The 20567-nt window shown below is 37.6% G+C and overlaps 1 protein-coding gene across 1 annotated transcript in view; it reads right to left on the bottom strand.

Moving 5' to 3' along the window:
- Positions 1 to 20567, bottom strand: part of LOC123666466 (paired box protein Pax-5) — a 92989-nt gene that overhangs the window by 40010 nt on the left and 32412 nt on the right. The window contains exon 3 of the mRNA XM_045600557.1: positions 1289 to 1454. Within this exon, the coding sequence (XP_045456513.1) occupies positions 1289 to 1454 (166 nt within the window). The remainder of the gene's footprint in view (positions 1 to 1288; positions 1455 to 20567) is intronic.

Below are 20567 nucleotides of genomic sequence, written 5' to 3' on the forward strand. Positions count from 1 at the left end.
TAATGCATTAATATTATTAAGATAATGTTTTCTAATGATATATTTATCCTTGAACGGTGTGAAAAAATTAATGAAAGGGAAATAATAATTAGAAAAATTATGATACTGTTTAAATTTCCAAATACTTCGACATCTGTTAGATAGTTAGAAACCTAACTAGATAACTAATTTCGTATACTATTTTTTTAGCAAGATCCACTTAGATTTTATACTTTGATTAGGTTAATGAACAAAAATAAATACGGTTCGTAATACACAGTACAAGATTAATATATGGACACTCCTTTGCCTTTTGTATATGTACATACTTTGGGATGTATAAGCATTGTATTTATGAAAATACTAGCCATGCCCGCGAATTCGTCCGCGTGGAATTAAAAAAATATTGTTCAGTCCGCAGAGTTACAAAATAAATAAATTTCTAAGATAAAAAGATAAGCCTAAGTTACTCCTCACTACGTCAGCTATCTGGCAGTGTAAGTCCCGTCAAAATGGGTCTAGCCATTTCATAAATTAGCCGGAACAAACAAACAGACAAAAATTGTAAAAAATGTTATTTTGTATATGTACCATGTATACGTTCATATGCGTTTAGTAAAAAGCAGTTATTTTAATATTAGAAACAGAGACTACGATTTTATTTATTTATATAGATATATCTATCTAAAAAGACCTTAAGTCAAAATTTCAAATAGAACAATGACACAGAATACGGTTGTTATATCTCGTGACAATAACATGAATCATATGTACATAATGTATGTATGTGTGTACGTTCCGCGCTCTGAGCAGAACGGCGCGTGCGCTCACTACCATCAGACATTACAACCATGTTAAAACCATTGTTTTCGCCTTTTGTGTCCACACACAGACAAATAACACCCATATAGTGTTCCGATAAATACCATTTTTGCATATTTTAAGCATTAGCTCGTGCCTACGTAATTGGATCTAAGATTTTTCAAACTTAAAGTATTATAATAGCTCAATTTAATGGAGACATCGTTTTTTTTTTTTCTTTTCTTATTTATGTTTGAACAATAGTCTTTTTGTAACAATGCTTAGAATGCTTAATGGTTAGTTAACAAACGTAAAAAGTATAACAGTGATTTTACTTGTACATAAATAAAGTAAGAATAACGGAAACATTTATTTTAACAAAAGAGAAATCTGTAAAAATCAAATGAAATCTAAGTAGCAAAAATGCGGTGAAATCTAATTTGAAATTAAATTTCAAATTCATCGCGGAGAAAAACAAATCAAATTCGAAAATGGAACTCGAACTCACCGCGACAGAATCTTCGAGACGCATCCGTGCGACACGCGCAACTGTCGGCTGATGTCGCACGGTCGCACGCCGCTATGAGCCAGCTCGACTATACGCTGCCGTACGACATCCGGCAAAGGTCGCCCATTTACAAACACGCCTCCTAATTGGTTGACACCTCCGTGACCTGAAAATAAAAACAATATTTTAATACACTTACGTCAAAAACATTAATTCTCCGAATGCCAAATATCTACTACCTTCCAAACTAGGTAGGTAGGTACATATGTTAAATTATATGCGTTTTTAATCTTTTCGATATTTTCTGTTAGTACATATTTATCCAACATTTCAATTATGGCATTCTTTTTACTGATAACCAAGGCTTACCTAGCCTTAGCCTAAAGAAATTATTGAATAACATGAAAACATGATCGATTCATCCCTATATCTTGTATTCATTTGTCCTTTGAAACATTAAGGCTATAATGGGAAAATTTGGTTCGATTGTCAATCGCAAAAACCTATTAGAAAGAAACTTATTTTGTGAATGGTTGTAGATCCAGATTACCGTGTACTTATTGTCACAGGAATTACGTTAAACCGCAAAACGTAATTCGTAACTACGAAATAATCAATATTCTAAAAAAGGGACATCTTATCATAATTCAATTTGGAAAAGGATGAACAACAGATGACTAAAATAATTTAGGAGTACCTGGTTTATATTCAAAATTGATGATATTGGCCCATACTCCCAGGTCCAAGGGCTATTTGAACATGTAACATTTGTTGGCCATGTTACTGTATTACATATAAACAACCGTTTTCTGTTATTTCTATCGTGTAACATATTTTTTAACAGTATTATATGAAGGTCAAGTTATTTAATTTTACGAGTAACAACCTGATAGACGACCATGACCGGGTATCGATCGTGAACCCGCGTCCGGGTGGAATCGGGTGAATCCGGGCGTGCAGCGCAACCGAGCATATCCGGGCAGTCGATATATTTTTGGCTATATTGAATTTTGTAAAATTAGAGCTGTAATATTTTCTTGTAATATAATCTATAATATAAAAATGAGTCGCTGAATGTGTTGCTAAGCGCAAAACTCGAGAACGGTTGGACCGATTTCGCTAATTCTTTTTTTAAAATATTCCTCGAAGTACGAGGATGGTTCTTACGGAGAGAAAAATTCTAAAAAAAAATTTGAAATTTCCTGAAAAAGTTTAAAAACAACACTTTTCTATACTCCCATACAAAAGATTTGTGATAATACTTAAAAGTCAATTTGAACTTTAATACCATACGATAAAGTTTGTGTTAGGCGATACGAAGTTCGCTGGGTCAGCTAGTAAGTAATAAAAATGGCGCAACATTCAAAGTTTTTATGACCTTATACCCTTAATCAAAAACTTGAAAGGAAACACTCACCACGGTATAATACCAAAATCATTTGCTAAGTTTACTTTCCTTGTTTTATTCATTACATGATTTGGCAAATTTTCCGTTTTGCCGCCTAATTATTTCACATCACAATGACTAAACTATTAAGTCTAATTTAGATTTTTGTCCACATTCAGCCTGTAACATCCCAGTTTTAGGATTAGGCCTCTTTCTCCGTATAGAAGAAGGATTGAAGATTAATCCACCACGCTGCTCCACTGCGGGTTGGCGGATTTTTGTCTATTTCACCTATATTTTAGTTAATTATGTTTATGCAGTATACAGTCTAACAAATGAAAAAAATTGCATACCTATTTTAAAATAAAGAATATTATTATCTTACTGAATGTCACTCCACCCGTCCAATACATAATAGATACATATATTATAATAACTACTTATAAAAATAATATAGTAAATTTACTTATACTTACATATATAAATATAAGCGGGTGGAGGAATACGCCCCGGCAGGGAGATCAAACGGCCGGGGGTTAGGGCTGTAGGCTGAGAAACCGGCGGACAATCCTAGCCGAGTCAAGTAACACCGCCTTCTGCATCCTGGCTGCGAGCGAACCGTCCCGGATCCCCAGTTGCCTCAGATGGTGAGCGAGGCTAACCGGGATCAAACCGTTGGCAGATATTACGATAGGGATTATTTCAGCAGACCCCACACCCCACATGTCGACAATCTCGTGCGCCAGATCCAGATATTTACGTTTTTTCTCAGTCTCGGCTTTCACGAGGTTCTCGTCATGCGGGACGGTGATGTCCACTAAAAATACCCTCGACCGTGCCCTGTCCATCACCACGATATCAGGCTTGTTCGCCAGTATCGTCCTGTCTGTGGCGATAGGCAGGTCCCAGTAGAGCCGGACTCCGTCGCGTTCGAGTACTGGCACCGGTGAGTATTGGTAATACGGCATCCTCTGTTCCAGGAGACCGTACATAAGAGCAAGCTCTTGGTGGAGAATCTTGGCCACTTGGTTGTGTCTGTGCAAGTACTCAGTATTAGCAAGCACGGAACAACCCGAAAGCACATGCCTGAGTGACTCACCGGGATGACGACAGGCTCGACAGAAGTCGGGAGTGCCATCCTTCAGGACGTGCTTTCGGTAGTTGTTCGTCTTGACCACCTGATCTTGTATTGCACAGACAAAACCTTCGGTTTCCCCAAAGAGGTCGCCGAATCGCAGCCACTGCACGGAGGCCTTACTGTCCACGTGTGGTGCGTGAAGCGCCTTGTAGAACCGTCCATGCAGTTCCTTCTCCATCCATACGGTCTCCCGGTCAGAGGTGCTCAGTACGACCGGTTTCTGCCAGTTCTCTTTGGCCAAGGCTAGGGGGGTTAGTCCTTTGTCACACATTGAAACGTCACCATGCAAAGCGCTGTCCCGTCTCGTTTCAAAGTAGGCCCTGAGGCTGCACACCTCGCGGTTATGCATAGTCTTAGCGCTTAACATGCCTCGACCACCACACTTCCGCGGGATGTACAGTCTCATGACCGACGACTTAGGGTGGTGCATGCGATGGTGCGTCATAGTTGTGCGGACTCTTCTGTCCAGGGCGTCAAGTTCGGTCTGAGTCCATCTGAGTATGCCAAAGGTGTACAAGAGAGTGGGCATGACCCAAGCGTTATAAGCTCGGACCTTGTTGGCTCCAGACAAGTAGCTCCGAAGAACTTTTGTCAGCCGTCCAAAAAAGATTTCACAAACTGCCTGTTTCATGTCCACTTCCTTCACCCCTATGCATTGTGACATACCCAGATACCGGTAAGATTCAGCTTCGGAGAGGGTCTTGAATGATGTTAATTCGAGACTAAGCTGCGACGATTGAGTCACCTGACCCCTGTCCACATGCACGACCGCACACTTATCTACTCCAAGCTGCATCCTGATGGAACTGCTGAACTCCGTAGTGATTTTCAGCAGTTCCTGCAGGCGTGCAGCGTTAGGTGCCAGCAATTTGAGGTCGTCCATGTAGAGAAGGTGGGAGACTTTAGTACCTCCTCTCCGAAACTGAAAGCCTGTCCCCGAACGCTCCAGCAGGGTGCTTAGAGGGTTCAAGGACAAGCAGAATCATAGTGGACTCAGGCAATCACCCTGGAAAATACCCCTCCGTATCCTGATTGGGTCATCCGCACCCGTCAGTCGCTCGCCCTGGAGACATAGGATCGTGCTCCATTGCCCCATACATACTCCGAGGAAGTCTCGAACTGCCTGGTCAACCTTGTACAGCTCGAGGACCCTCAGGAGCCATGAATGAGGTACCGAGTCGAAAGCCTTTTTGTAGTCGATCCAGGCGGCCGAAAAGTTCCGACGGTTGCGTCTGACAAGCTGGCCCGCCACAGAGTCGATGAGAAGGAGCTCCTTTGTACCGCGACCGCCTCCACGACATCCGTTCTGAGCTGCAGACAAGATATTAAACTCACCAATATGTCGTGAGATCTTACAGCTCAGAACGGACGTCAGTGTCTTGTAGATGGAGGTCAGACACGTTATGGGGCGGTAGTTGGTGGGATCTGCGGTGTTGGTGGACTTAGGAGCTAAGTGAGTGATCCCGGTAGTGAAAAGGTTCGGGAGTGTCTTCCGATCTATTGCCTCTTGGTATTGTCGAGCCAAGGTCGCATGGCAGACCGAGAGCCCTTTCAGCCAGTAGTGATGCAGACCGTCGGCCCCCGGACTTTTCCAGTTCGGAGCCCGCCGGACCGCACCACTGACGTCCTCCGTAGAGATGGCGATTGGGTTCATCGGTTCGATTTTAGCACATGCGTCCTGAACCGCCGCAATCCAAGGGCCCTCCTCGTGCTCCACCTCCCCTGACCATATGTTGCGCCAGAAGGCGACGAGGTCAACCGTACTCGGTTTTAGGGAAGCAGAGCTCGATATCGGGTTCTCCAGCTTTCTATAGAACCTTTTCTGATCACTCACGAAGAGGCGATTTTGTCGAAAGCGCTCAACTCTCTCAGAGTACCTGCGAATGCGCTTTCCCCATGCCGCGATTCTCTGCTTCAGGCCGTCGATGCGCTCCGTTAGTTTATCGGCTATGTCAGGCTGATTGAGGCTGATGCCTAGCCCGTTGAAGGCCATTCTAACAGAGCGCACAATCCTTGGCCTTGTGTTGCCCGACCTGAAAGCTAGCAGCCTACCAATGAGGGCCCTGGCCAGGTTGATACGGCGTTCTATTCTCCTCTTCCAGGCTGGTACGTCGCTATTCTTATGAGTAGCGCGTCCAGACTCCTGGGTCTTGGCTCCGACAAGGCGGTGCACCGCTAGAGCGGCGCCGAAGAGAATAGAACCCGTATCCTCCAAGCTGAGGCTGCCTTCCAAATAGGGCGGCAACAGTCTGTTGGCTGCCTCAATGGCATTCCGCGTCGCGGCATTGAGGGGGAGGCGAGAGAGTCGCGGTCTCATTTCCAGAGGAGCGCCTCGAGTCTCGGAAATCGCCTCTTGCAAGATCCCTCTCATCTGTTCTACTTTTTGGGCGACTGCTCCCTCAGTGATCACCTCCACAGGCGCTTCGCTACGAACGCCTTCTTGTTGCGCTGACACTTCGTTGCGCACCGTGGACACGGGTTCGACTTCAGGAGCAGCCTCACGTCGAAATCGTTCGAGCTCGGCGGCGTCAAATATGCCCTTTCGTTGGATGTACCGAGCTCGATCTGCCAGGTTCTGTTCCGTAACAGTTAGCGTAGGCTCAAGCAGTAGGAACTCGCGGTGCATTACTGCCCGGTAGCCAGTCCGCCCGGTTTCACGTCCTACAGCCCTATAGTACGCATGCATGACACTCTCGTTCATTTTCGGTGTCCATCTCATGCGACGTACTCCACCAGCGGCGGGCGACGAATGCTGAGTCCCTTGGGACTCTGTCGTCGCCAAGCCAACTGGCGGGGATGGTGGATAACCCGACCGGTCAGGTGGTGGTGCCGGTCGGCGGGGTTGGCTGGCGGCCCGCATGCTGCCACGTCCAGCGCCAGCTCCAGACGCGCCCTGGCGTCCCCCAGGCAGCGGCCCTATGCGCCTTTGTAAATCATCCTCCATCATAGTATTTTTTTTGAGTGCTAATATACTCACTTGGAGAGGCACTCACGCTCTCCAAGGAGGCTGCGCGGGTGTTATGCAGCTTTTGTTGCCCTTAGTCGCCTTTTACGACACCCTAGGCGTAGGAAGGGGTGGTCCTATTCTACTCTGCCGGGAACCACACGGCTTATATTATTATTATTATTATTATTATTATTACTATTTTTCCGGGAACCACACGGCTTATATTATTATTATTATTATTATTATTATTTTTCCAGTTAATCTTTTAAAAATTAATGATTATTGTAATTTATTCTTGAGGTGAAATAGACCTACTTCATATTAAGCTTAGTAAGCTCGTTATTCAATTGTTTTAAATTTCCGTGATGCTCTTAGTTTGACTAGCCCGTTGGCGCAGTTTGTAGTGGCCCTTGCTTTCTGTTCCGTGGGTTACGGGTTTTATAATTGGTTCTATTATTGCGGGTTATATATTTATATATGTATTATTTATATGTATATTTAACAAAATATAGTTATAGCAGTCGACTGTTACAACACAAGCATTAAGTTGCTTATCATAGCAACAGACGACCGTGTGTGTATGTTATAAGATATTTATTTTATTTATTTATTTATTTATTTATTTACAGATTATAATTGGTAAGACACGTGAATTTATCTTTTATCACAACATTTCGGAACTATTAATGAAATGGTCTCACAAAACAATTTTAAGACCGATGATTCTATTATTTAACAACAGCACACACCACACACATACAAACACTCACACACAAGCATCTCACTACATAGTAAGAATATGATACGCGTAGTCCCGATATTTTCCGAATGTCTTGCGATCCCGCGGCAACCTTTAAGACCGGGTGGGCACGAGGCGTGACGATCGATCGGTCACGCCTCGCGCTCGCTCGATACTGCCGGTTTTGGTTTCATCTCGGAAAATCACTGATTTGTGAAATATCCCTGTTTGTTTTGATGTTTATTGTTTACTTATATTTTGAGAGAAGTAATTATATAGTTTAAGTCTATAATAAAAAAAACCAAAATGGACATTATTTCTGACAAGCACGTAGGATCTTCAATGATTAAACTGAGTAATATTATTAATAGATACCTAAAATTTTGTGAAAAAATTCATTCCCAGTTAACATAGCTCAAAATTACAGAAACGTGCAAAAACTACAGTTTTCAGGATATACTTGGATCTTGCCTGCACTCTACAGAGAATCATGGCATATGCATAAAGATCGGAATAAAATTGCCAACGTGATTTGTCGTTAGGCAGACATAGACATAAAATACATTCTCTTCCATATAGTTTACAGACACTTTCTTATAACATCTTAGATTAGTTACTCTAACGCTGCAAATGGGGGCAAACTTTTGAGCACAGCCCTCGAAACAGACACGCTTTCTAAACAATCTGTTGATTAGCACAAACAAGAGATCATCTTAATAACAATTATTCTTAGCATTGATGACATCAATGTATCTAACTATCTTACCGCTCTTAACTTAAATCCTTGATAAAAAGATTAAACAGTATAGGTGATACTATCTCCCCTAGCTTACCCCAACACTCTAATAAATATAGCAGATAATTTTATCAGGCCTTATCGCATTGTTTACTTTATACTGATACCGTGAAATATGTATTAATTCCAGTAGTAATTTCCCTTCTTACAATTTTATCGACAAAATATTATATATCGTTGATTTTACTATTATTCATTTGCATGTTGTCGTCACCTGTAATTGTACTGGCACTAAGTTATATTACTGTTGATTATTATATTTTATGTATCAACAGTGTACAGTATGTTGGTGATCTTATAAATAAATAAATAAATATGTCTCGTAACATTTCAACATACAGGGAGGTATTTTGGTGCTGTATTGGGCATAGGCCTCATTCTCCATATAGGAGAAGGATCAGAGCTTAATCCACCACGCTGCTCCAATGCGGGTTGGCGGATATGTTCCCTACTATGAGAAACGATCGCTATCAGTTATTTATGATAACAACCGAGAGCAAAGGCTTAGCGTTCTCTCCGAGGCATGGTGGGGGACCCACAAGGACAGACATCGAAACCGGAAACAAATAAAACTAATGACGGTAATCAGCGACAAGAGTCAATTTATACTTATCATCTCTATATCAAATCGAATGGAAACTGTTTTGATTAATTATATCTGGGTTAACCGGGTACGTAGATATGGAGTACGGTGATGTCATTAGTCGATACCAACTTGTGCTTTGCATTACAATACAACTTAGTTTATTTCCAAATAACAACAAAACAAAATAAAATTTTAATTTGAACGAACTCCTAAACTATAATTGGTCTTGAAGCTCTTACCTCTTGTAGCAAGTCTTTTGACTTATCTAGCCTTTTTGCGACAGTACATCCACCGCTAAATATTCGTGAATGATGATGTAAAAAATCTAAGATAAGCCTACTTGTATCAAAAGCCGTCTCCGGTCCTTTTCCTACATGTAAAAGAGGATTTTGTCCAGCAGTGGGACGTCATAGGTTGAATCAATAAAAAATATACCGAAACCGAATCAAGGATATGCGCTAAAATATACAAAAATTCCTAAACATTGTTGTTAAATTTAGAATTTTTTTATTAATAATTTCATTTGATCCGGAATACCCGGGTGGGAGGATACGAGGCGTGACGAGGCATCGATCGGTCACGCCTTGTGCGTCGCTCGATGCACTATGAGTACAACTAGGTTTGTTTTCATCTCAACAGATCACTGATTCGCTGAATTGGGACACTGGTGGTGGAATTTTTAATACACTTTAAATTGTTTATAGAATAAGAGAAAAGAAATAATTACAATCTATATATTTTTTGTGTTTTTTATAATTATATATTTTTTTTAACTTTCTAACACATAATGACACAAATGTTCCTATTTCAAACTAGATTTAAATGAAAAAAAGTTGGTACTTGATACATAATAATAACAATTACAACGAAAATTATAATAAGCTTATTTTTATGGTAACATTTTACTATTTTAAGTAGATACAAAAAAAAAAAAAAAAAAACAATATTTCGATCTAAGAAAATAGTCGCAATTCAAAGCCTACCTAATGTACTCTCAAATTAAAAAAAAAGCTGAAAAAATCTTCAAAGTCATTAGGAAGAGCATATTTCAGAGACGAGAGCGACACCTGGAGAGGTTTCCCGCTCGTCCCCGTTTCCTGAGCGCCATCTTGTCCGCCATTACAGTTAATTACAAGGGCGACTCGATGACTATATTTCTGTTTTAATCTTGGATATATGAACAAAAACATGACAAAGATATGATTAGAAAATATTTATTTAATGATACCTATTGATAAAATTTAAAAAAAAAAGAAAAAATTGTGTGGTTTTATAAAAACAACGATGCAGATGAAAATTTAGTGAATAAAAACATTTACGTTAATACAGATTAAAACACAGATTCCGCGGAACACTAGCGACATGCGATAGGTGAACGAAAAGTTTTGGGGCGATAAATAAAAGTTTTTATTTAATATAAATAAATCGCGTCAAAGCAAAAAATCTTTGCTTTATCTACTTTTTTTTTAATATTATAGTGTTTAATATTTTCTTAATAATTTATTTTACAAGTATGCATATATATATATACTTATATTCGTTTTATACTCTTTAGCATTTTGATAGCACGAGCTACTTATCACGGCTTATGACTTTTCGAAATGCCAACGCGATCGCAACTAAGCGAATTAAACTTAAGAAAATTACTAGTTTTATATTTAGTTATATTATATAAATTACAATTTATTTAAACAAAAAAACGTATTTCACTCCAAGTATATTCAACTATTTTGCTATTATTCAAGCTAGCAAAACACTAGCAACACCTGCCTTCAATTTCCCGCTCATCCCCGCTTCCGGCGCGCCATCTTGTCCATTACAACTAATTACTACGGTACACGGCTGCTTAGGTTTGTACTATTTTCATCTCAATAAGTTTTAAATATCTTTTTTAAAGATTGAGACAATATGAACAACTAAGAGATAAGTTATTTTAATCATTATTAAGATAATGATACCTTGATAATTATAGTCAGAACTACACACACACACTTTGTGCTTATTATTTCTGTGAGTCATTGCGTTATTTTTAGTACAAAATAAAATAAAATAAATGGTTTTTGATATGATATTCAAAAATGTTTAGAATTCCTAATGTGTGGGTAACACAAAAATAAAATCGTACATATTAAAATAAATGGTTAAAATTTTTAAATATCATTTATGTGTATGTATCCTTAGGTAGTTAGGTACCTATATCTATGATTTCAACTTTTCTTTCATTCTTTATTGTTCCCAATTCATGTAGGTGCCTATATAAGAATATCGTTAGTCAGATTAACACTAAGAGATCAGACTGAAAAAGATTGATACATTTTTATTTATTTTTAGCTTTCATTTAGTTAAAATTATCACCTGGTCATTATCATTTAGTTATAATATTTTATTTTTTCTTTCTACAATTTATTCTTTCACATTTATTAATAATACTTACACATATTTTGTTATTAATATTCAAAAAATATAGTCAAGAGGAGGATTTGCAAGAATGAAGCTATCTTTAATACATTTAACCTTTGTGTTTCTAAATTGTTTGATTGCTATGAGATTAAATGTTATGTTTTATTCTTTCATTTATTCTTTCAAATACTTCAACATAAGCCCGTGGTCAGTAATAATAACAGTCACGCTAAGTCTGATCCGCTAGGGACGACTGTTTCCGCTTCCTGTGAGCTCCACGCGTCCGAGTGATTCTGATGCCATTCAAGACCCTTTGTTCAATCCTAAATTATATATATATAAAATTAATTGTTTGGTAACTTCACAGAAGTAACTTCTGGTAAGGGGAAAAGACTTCTAAAGCTTCGGAATATATACTTTTGTTGAAACTATTGTTGCATAGTTATTTCCAGGTAGGAATTCCTGGATATTTTATGTTTATCTAGGTACTGATTCGTCTGTCTTTTGTTCCTGTGATTAATTGTTTATATTTAGTATTTTTCAAACTAAAAGTTTCTTGTTTGATTCAATTCAAATCAAAAATCAATCAATGGCGTCAAAGGCACATTCAATCGTAATTTTATAAAGTATATTTCATTTGTTAAGTACACGTACAATTTATTATTTATTTTTAAGAGTACCCTAAACCGAAGCGCATGTATGAAGGGAATAATGAAAGTGGACGAAGCGAAAGAAGTATGTAAGGATCGTAGCAAGTGGAAAGAAGTGGTCTCTGCCTACCCCTACGGGAAAGAGGCGTGATTATATTATGTATGTAGGTACCTATGTATGTACAATTTATTATAAACTAACTGTATCCTACGCGCGTTGCTTCGCCATTTTTTTGGTCGTACCAACTCAGAAACCTTTGTGGGCTCATGCACAACAGGTTACTGAAGATCATGACATGATCAAAAGCATAGTTTACGATTGTATAAAGGACTAACAGACAAACATTTATTTTATGTATATATAGATTTATTATAATTAACGTGGATCTGTGATCAATTCAAAATGTTATTTATGAAATAATTGGCAAGAAACTGAAATCAAATAGTTTTGTTATATATAAATAACTAGCGACCCGCCCTGGCTTCGCACGGGTGCAATACTGATACTAAATATACTACAGAATGTCTTTATTTATAGTGTGAAGCTAGCTTATGACATGGTTATTAACATAATAATAACATTCAAATATGCGTCGTTAGATTACACGTTGTTACAGAATGCGTTGAGGAAATAAAGGTTCACTGCTCGTTCCCCGTAGGTGATAGCTTGATAATATGTATCCTATATGTTGACCCGACTTTTTAATAATATTTGTACCAAATTTGAAGTAAATCCATGCAGTAGGTACATCACATGCATCTGATTATAATTGAATTGACATAAAGCGGGAAAAAGGACTTGTAATATTGAGTAATGTGCTTACTCTATAATCTGTATCATGCCACATTGTTTTTCCAAACTTTTTTAAGCACGCTTGTACGTACGTAGTGTGTTGTGTGTAGTACTGTGTGGCTACGGCATCAAAGAATATAGCCACCCCCTCTCTTCCCATGAGTGTCGTAAGAGGCGACTAAGGGATAACACAGTTCCGCTACCACCTTGGAACTTAAAAAGCCGACCGGTGGCGGGATAGCCATCCAACTGCTGGCTTTGAAATGCACAGGCCGAAGACGGGCAGCAGCGTCTTCGGTGCGACAAAGCCAACCCTGCGGTCATCAACCCGCCTGCCCAGCGTGGTGACTATGGGCCAAACACACGAGTTCGCGTTATTTTTGGCGGGAAGTTGTGGAGGCCTATGTCCAGCAGTGGACTGTATAGGCTGTAATGATGAAGCACGCTTGACTTGACTGTGGACTAAGCTGGTGAATGTGTGACGAGAGCGTTACGAAAAGTGTGATCGGGCGAGGCGAATGGAGTTGGGGGAGAGAAATAAGTTAGTGAAGATAGAAAGAGAGAGAATAATATCTCGTATATTATTTCAGGGGCAAGAGAGAGATGAATATACATATACTAGCTGACCTAGCAAACGTTGTTTTGCCATATATATTATTAACCACTTAATCCCCCCTCCTTCCCTTGTAACTTAGGGGTATGAAAAATAGATGTTGTTGGATTCTCAGACCTATCCAATATACACACAAAATTTCATGAGAATCGGTCAAGCCGTTTCGGAGGAGTTTAACTACAAACACCGCGACACGAGAATTTTATATATTAGATTATACATATATACATATTTTTATAGAAGTTTTACTTCAGTCATGTGGTCTAAAGCACACTCGTTTTTTTAATAGTTAATTAGTTCATTACATTACAGTTACTATTAATGTATTAAAATAAACAAAACAAATCTTCTTTTAACATAAACATACAAAAAAAAAGATCATAAGTCGAAATTCAAAACACAGCTCAACGTTTTCTCTTAATAATAAGACAAACATTCCACCGAAATAAAACAGTCTGTATATTCGTCATGCGCCGGCGCACACCCCCGCGTCCACTAACACGTCCACTAACTCGCTAATACCTGCACTACCTGTTGCGTCGGTATTATAATTACCTGCCTACATAACATTATACAACTATAACTCTCTATACTTGTGTGTCTTGTGTAGAATTACATATATAGAATATATATTAAAATTGACTAGAAGGGGGTATATTCTAAAAATGTGTACCGTTGTTGAAGATACCGATACAAATGTAATTTTGGAAATTTTGATTATTTTGAGATTGAGTACCTATTTTTTTTTCCTTTTCAGCTTTATTCTTATGTAATTGTTATATGTTACTGTGAGCAATAAAGTTATTTATTACTATTATTATCTATACCTATAATAAAATGGTAGGAAAGTCAAAACTGTACATTGAATTTTTTTTTTAAAGAATACTTGGGGTGTGATCTGCAATCTATACCGAAGCCAAAAATATAATTTTTAGAATTTTTGTCTGTTTGTCTGTATGTATGTCCGGGATAAACTCAGAAAGTATCGCATGGATTTACTTCAAATTTGGCAAGAATATTATTAAGAAGTTGATTCAACATATAGGCTACAAATTATAACGCTATCACCTACGGGGAACGAGCAGTGAACCTTTATTTCTTCAACGCATTCTGTAACAACGTGGAATCTAACGACGCATATTTGAATTTTGTTATTATGTTAATAACCATGCTATAAGCTAGCTTCATACTATAAATACATTCTGTAGTATATTTAGTATCAGCATTGCACCCGTGCCAAGCCGGGGCGGGTCGCTAGTTACCTATATAGTAGGTACCTAATTTTTTAATTGTTATTTGATTAAGCTATAATCCTTCTCCTACATGGAGAAAGAGGTCTATGCCCAGTAGTGGGATATTACAGGCTGAAGCGTAAACACCTTTGGCGAAATAGATGTTTTCATTTCTATCCATTTACCATTTCTTATATCCTAAGATTGTCTGCAAGAGATCGCTCTTTAGCGATTTATTTCTTTCTTTCCAATTTTGTAGTAAGTGTTGTTAATTCTTGGTGAATAATAAAAGACTCATATTATTATATTACTGCACCAACAACTACTATACTACTCGTATACTATTTTGGAACTACCTGTATAAGCTTACTGTACACTAGTTAGACAGACGTTTTCCTGTCTTGAGAACTATCAAACGCGAAGTTTTATAAAAACGGTTAGAAGATATAGCTACGTTTTCTACCATTCAAGAATGTTCTAAAAATTATAAAGAAAAAATTTGCCGAATTTATCTAAGCGATCTACCCTTAGTAATAAAAATTTAGTGACTAATTCATATTTATAAAGATTATTATTCCTACTATAATTTTTATTTAGAACCACTTCACCTCTAACCGATAAAACACAGGATCAAGGTCAGAACATCATAGCCCTCCGTCATGCGCAGGCGCACACCCACACATCGCGATTACGAGCGTTTTGTATGGGGTCAGATTGTTCCCTGACCTTGGGATAGAGACAATCGTTTTGATACTTAACCATTACTAAAATAAAAGTCGTTTCAATTATACTAATATTATATTTAAAAAAAACTCAATTACAGATTCACAATGGTGGGTACATGAATCATATGGTGATGAACCAAATACTATCAAGATGATTTGATGATTTGATTTCTAATGTTTACGCGAATTTCACTCATTGAAATGAAACAACTTTTTCGGATTTTATCGCGGTTTATTAACTTTTTTAGATGCCCGACGACGTTTCGGATACTTTACAGCAACCATGGTCACCCTTCTACCCTCTCGTCTTCCCACGTCCTCCCGTGACCATGGTTGCTGTAAAGTATCCGAAATGTCGGGCATCTAAAAAAGTTAATATACCGCGATAAAATCCGAAAAAGTTGTTTCATTTCAATTGATGATTTGACCTAAAAGTTGACTAAAATAGAGAGGGGGGGGGGAGATTGCCCATTCATATTAACTCCGCATTTTGTTTGAATTATTTTACCTCAAATTATTAGTCAAAACATGCTCAAATACAAAAAAAGTATATAAATAATCGTTTTGAATGACTCTTTAAAAGGTTTTGGTGATGCGGAGGAATATGGTTTGTGAAGTTCTTCATCTCACAAAGGGAGGATCCTTCGACCAGACGGGTGTTATGTCTGGTGGGCTAACGCCCCACGGTTGTTGTCGGGATCTTGTATAGGTATATACTCAATCACTTTGATAACTTTGATAGCGCGATGTAGGATACGTCAGTTTTCTCTAGTTTGTGTGCCGCGCGATAGATGTCGCTACAAGGTAATGAAGAGCTTAATTACTCTCGTATAACAGACCTTTGTACTGGAATGCTTATTTACTTCAGCTTCCTATACCTACCTATAGTAAACAAGTCAAAACATGCCTACTGTAAGAGTTAATAGAATGCTAAAGTATATTTTAAAACGTGATTTAAAATGTTTTATAAATCTTTTCCTAGTTAGTTGTAATGTCGTGTGGTGTCGGCCGAGTAGAATAGCACCACCCCTTTTCTTCCCGTGGGGGTCGTAAAATGCGACCGAAGGATAAACCTGGCCCAAAATCATCAGGGTCCTGGAGAAGGAAAACTTCATTCGAAACCCGGAATGGGGTCTCCGTCAAGCATTCGTGGCATAGCTCTAAAATGCGAAAGACTCCTGCAGCCGAACTGGCTCCACTCGTCGTTCTTGTGGGCCTAGCCAGTGAGGTCGAGAGGGTGGCGCAGAGCTTAGGCAACTCTGCGTTTTCCTGAAGAGTGACCTAGGCGACACAGTGTCTGTCTGACACTATCTAAATCTTTCGCAATAGACGGACTAAGGCCAATGAGTTAGTTGTAACATAAAGAAGTTGGAAGAGCTTGATTGTTTGAACAGTGTTCTTAAGATACTTAATTAATGCGTTGGTAATGATTATATTGATTTAGTGAATAAGCTATTTAACAGAAGAAGTAATAATATTATATTCGACATCTCCACAGATTTTTATTTTCTCATAAGAACACAATACCTCTATCTCCTACAACCGTCTTCTGATCGAATGCTTTCGAATTGAGTCAAAGAGACAGGTTCGAATTGTTCCATTTGGGTCTGTATGTGTACGTTTGATTAACCCAGTGTCAGCGGAGGCTGTAACGCTCTATAATTTGTTTAAACTATTAGTTAAGCGTAGATAATATTAACAAAAGCGTGAGGGTGACATATTCAGCGTATGATTAAAACCTTTAAAAATAAAAAAAGATTTAAAAAAAGAACACTAGGTACCGATTTATTTTTTTATTCTTTATTATAGCCATACAGCCCTAAAGGCTAAGTCGGCTAGGTACTGATTTGTTATTAAAAAATATCACAAAATAAAAACAACATCACGAAACATTTGAGAGAAAAACTCGTGCAGCTTATTAACAAGATGGCGTCCACAATGGCCGGGCGCGCATCCGGTCACTATGGTAATGTCGCTTCCTCTGCGGCTGTGTGTTATTTATTTAAAGCTTTAGAAATTACGAACAAAATACGACCAAACTTAGCATATTGATGAAATAATAGTGGTAACTTTTACACGCAATGTTTCTGTCGGTAGGACTTTTTAGATTTTAGTAGGTACCTATATATCTACCTATAAGAACGTATCAAATCAAAATAACAGTAGTGGATCTAGGCTAGGGGTCAACTTTATTAATCGACTTCCAATAATTTTTTGCTCATAAACTTAAAAAAATCGACTTCAATTATATCGACAACTAGGTATACCTAATACAACGTAGGGACACGAAAAAATAGTCAAGTAAATACGCATTTTGTTCAACGACTTCAAAAAAAGGAGGAAGTTACTCAATTCGACCGTATATACCTATATATATTTTTTTATGTATGTTCGGGGATAACTTCGTCGTTTACGAACCGATTTTGATCATTCTTTTTTTGTTGGAAAGGAGATATCCTAAGTGTAGTACCATGATAAGGAAACCAGGATCTGATGGTGGGATCCCAGAGAACTCTAGGGAAACCCTTGAAAATCCGCACAACTTTTTACTGGGTGTACCGATTTTGATAATTTTTTATTTAATCGAAAGCCGATGTTTATCATGTGATCACATTTAAATTTCCTCGAGATCTGATTACAAATTTTGGAGTAATCTTTGACAATGCGTATTTGCTTGACTATTTTTTCGTCTACCTACGTTGTATTATTTGTCGATATAATTGAAGTCGTTTTTTTTTCGTGTGCCAGCAAACACAATTATATTAGATATTATTCCAATTAAAAAATATCCCGTACCTTATGTCTTACTTGACTTCTGTATAACTATACAATAACACACTGATATTCTATCAATGTTAATAAAAATAAATCGATAAATTATGCTTAGCGCAAAACTTGAGATCGGTTACTAGGTTTTTATTGAATAAAAAAATTAAAACAAATTGAAAAGAAAACAAAAAATTTCAGATAACAACGATTGTTTCAACATCACGTGTAAAGTAAGCTTAAATAAACTAAGTTCTAAAACAAACCAAGACAGTTCTAAACAGAAAACAATTTCAAAACTAACCGTTTCTCATTCAACCATATTTATTTAGGTATCAAAAATGATTAAAATTTTTATAGCAACGATAATAAGTTATTATAATAAAAAATTTAATGATATCGTATAAACTTTTTCCTCGTACAGTTCGTTAGTTGGCTAGTTAAAATTTTATTACTCGCTTAGATGAATTATGTAGATAGTATTATTAACAAATACTTTGCATAACTATAATAAGAAACAAATGCAACTATACCAGTTTTATATTTCAACACCGGACCGACCACCTTTCTAAAATCTCCTTACAAAACGAAGATCGACGTGATATATGCGCTCGCGCATCACATCGACCAATCAGAGACGAGTTACGCGTGTGTGAGTGCGTTACGTGTACACTGTACGTGTAAAGCGTATATCACGCATGTGTGGGTGACATATGAAACCTCGTAATTTGTCTCGAGTTACTACAAACTTTTAAACGTAGTTGTGTTTTAATTTGTTATTTGATTTTCGACTTTACGTTCGTGTGATAAAGGTTAGCAGTTTGTTTTGTAGTTGTATATGAGTTTGTATAGCATATGTCATTCACTCTAAGGTGCGGCGTCTTGCCATACATTATGTGGTATATAAAATGCTATTGTTCGGAGACCCGCCGTGATCTATGATGCAGATTTTTTACCAGGAAGTTGTTTTTTTTATACCGATGACGGTGCCATTGTGTACGCTAGTTAAATTTTGATTAAAAAAATGTAATTTGTCATTGTATGGTTTAGATGTAATTTTTAGATTTAATGTAGATGATTCGTTATTTGTGTGATTATAAATATGTATGTGTGTGTTACTTTGTTTTCGTTAATAGGTAAATGAGGAAATTGTAAATGACACTTAAGTATTTGTACCATCAACTGTAAGCTTCATGTGAGTTGAGTGTTATTTTTTATTTTTTTTGTTAAATATGACAACATCTACGGATTCTTATTTATCTGTGCCTTTTTGTACATCTAAGTACCTATATAAAATTGTTTGTTTCGCTACAAGATGTAGGTATAATTAACACCTACACATTTAACCAACGTCAAAAATACCTATATTTTGGTTTAATGAAATAAGTTAAATAATATATTTTACGATTGTAAACATATAATAAATGCATGTAATGATGTCAAAATTTTACAGAAACATTGAAAAATGTTTACTAATTTTTACCTGAGCATGGTAGAGCAGTCCTAAGGCCACATAGGTAGGTAACATAAAAGTTAATTGATTATTGATAACTTATACCTCACGATCATGATTCAATTTGTAACATCCCACTGCTGGGCATAGACCTCTGTCTCCATGTTTGATAAGGATCGGAGCTTAATCCACCACACTGCTCCACTGCGGGTTCACGTATACTTACATAGCTATACATTTATCATTACATCATTACAGCCTATACAGTCCACTGCTGGACATCGGCCTCCACAAGTTTACGCCAAAAATAACGTGAACTCATGTGTTTTGCCCATAGTCACCACGCTGGGCAGGCGGGTTGGTGACCGCAGGGTTGGCTTTGTCGCACCGAAGACGCTGCTGTCCGTCTTCGGCCTGTGTATTTCAAAGCCAGCTGTTGGATGGTTATCCCGCCATCGGTCGGATTGTTAAGTTCCAAGATGGTTGTGGAACCTTGTTATCCCTTAGTCGCCTCTTACGACACCCACGGAAAGAGACATTTATTATTACATACCTACTCAAAATATACTTATAAATATTATTAATAATGTATTGCATTTACAGTAGATTACCTATTGATAATTTTAAACTAATTTCATAATAAACTTACAAAATAAAATAATTGATAACGCGTTTCAACTTAATAACGAAATATTACAGTTTCAAAATTTAATACGAACGTTTCAAATAGTTATAGTACCTACCCGATTAAAACTAAGTTTAAATTAAAATATAGGCGACAAAATTTTAAAAATAAATATTTGCACAATACACACACGGTCGTCTGTTCCTAAAGTAAGCAACTTAATGCTTGTGTTATAGGTAACAGCCGACTGGTATAGCTACATATTTTTATTTTCGATAAACATACTTATAAATAATACAATATATAAATAAATATTTATCTTACACCCAGAATCGAGGTGGAAATCGAAACCACAACCCTCGGAGCAGAAAGCAGGGTCACTACAACAACAACTGCCAACGGGCTAGTAGTAGTAAAAAATAAATAAGC

The sequence above is a fragment of the Melitaea cinxia genome, chromosome 26, assembly GCF_905220565.1.
Source record: "Melitaea cinxia chromosome 26, ilMelCinx1.1, whole genome shotgun sequence".
In the NCBI taxonomy this organism is placed as follows: Eukaryota; Metazoa; Arthropoda; class Insecta; order Lepidoptera; family Nymphalidae; genus Melitaea; species Melitaea cinxia.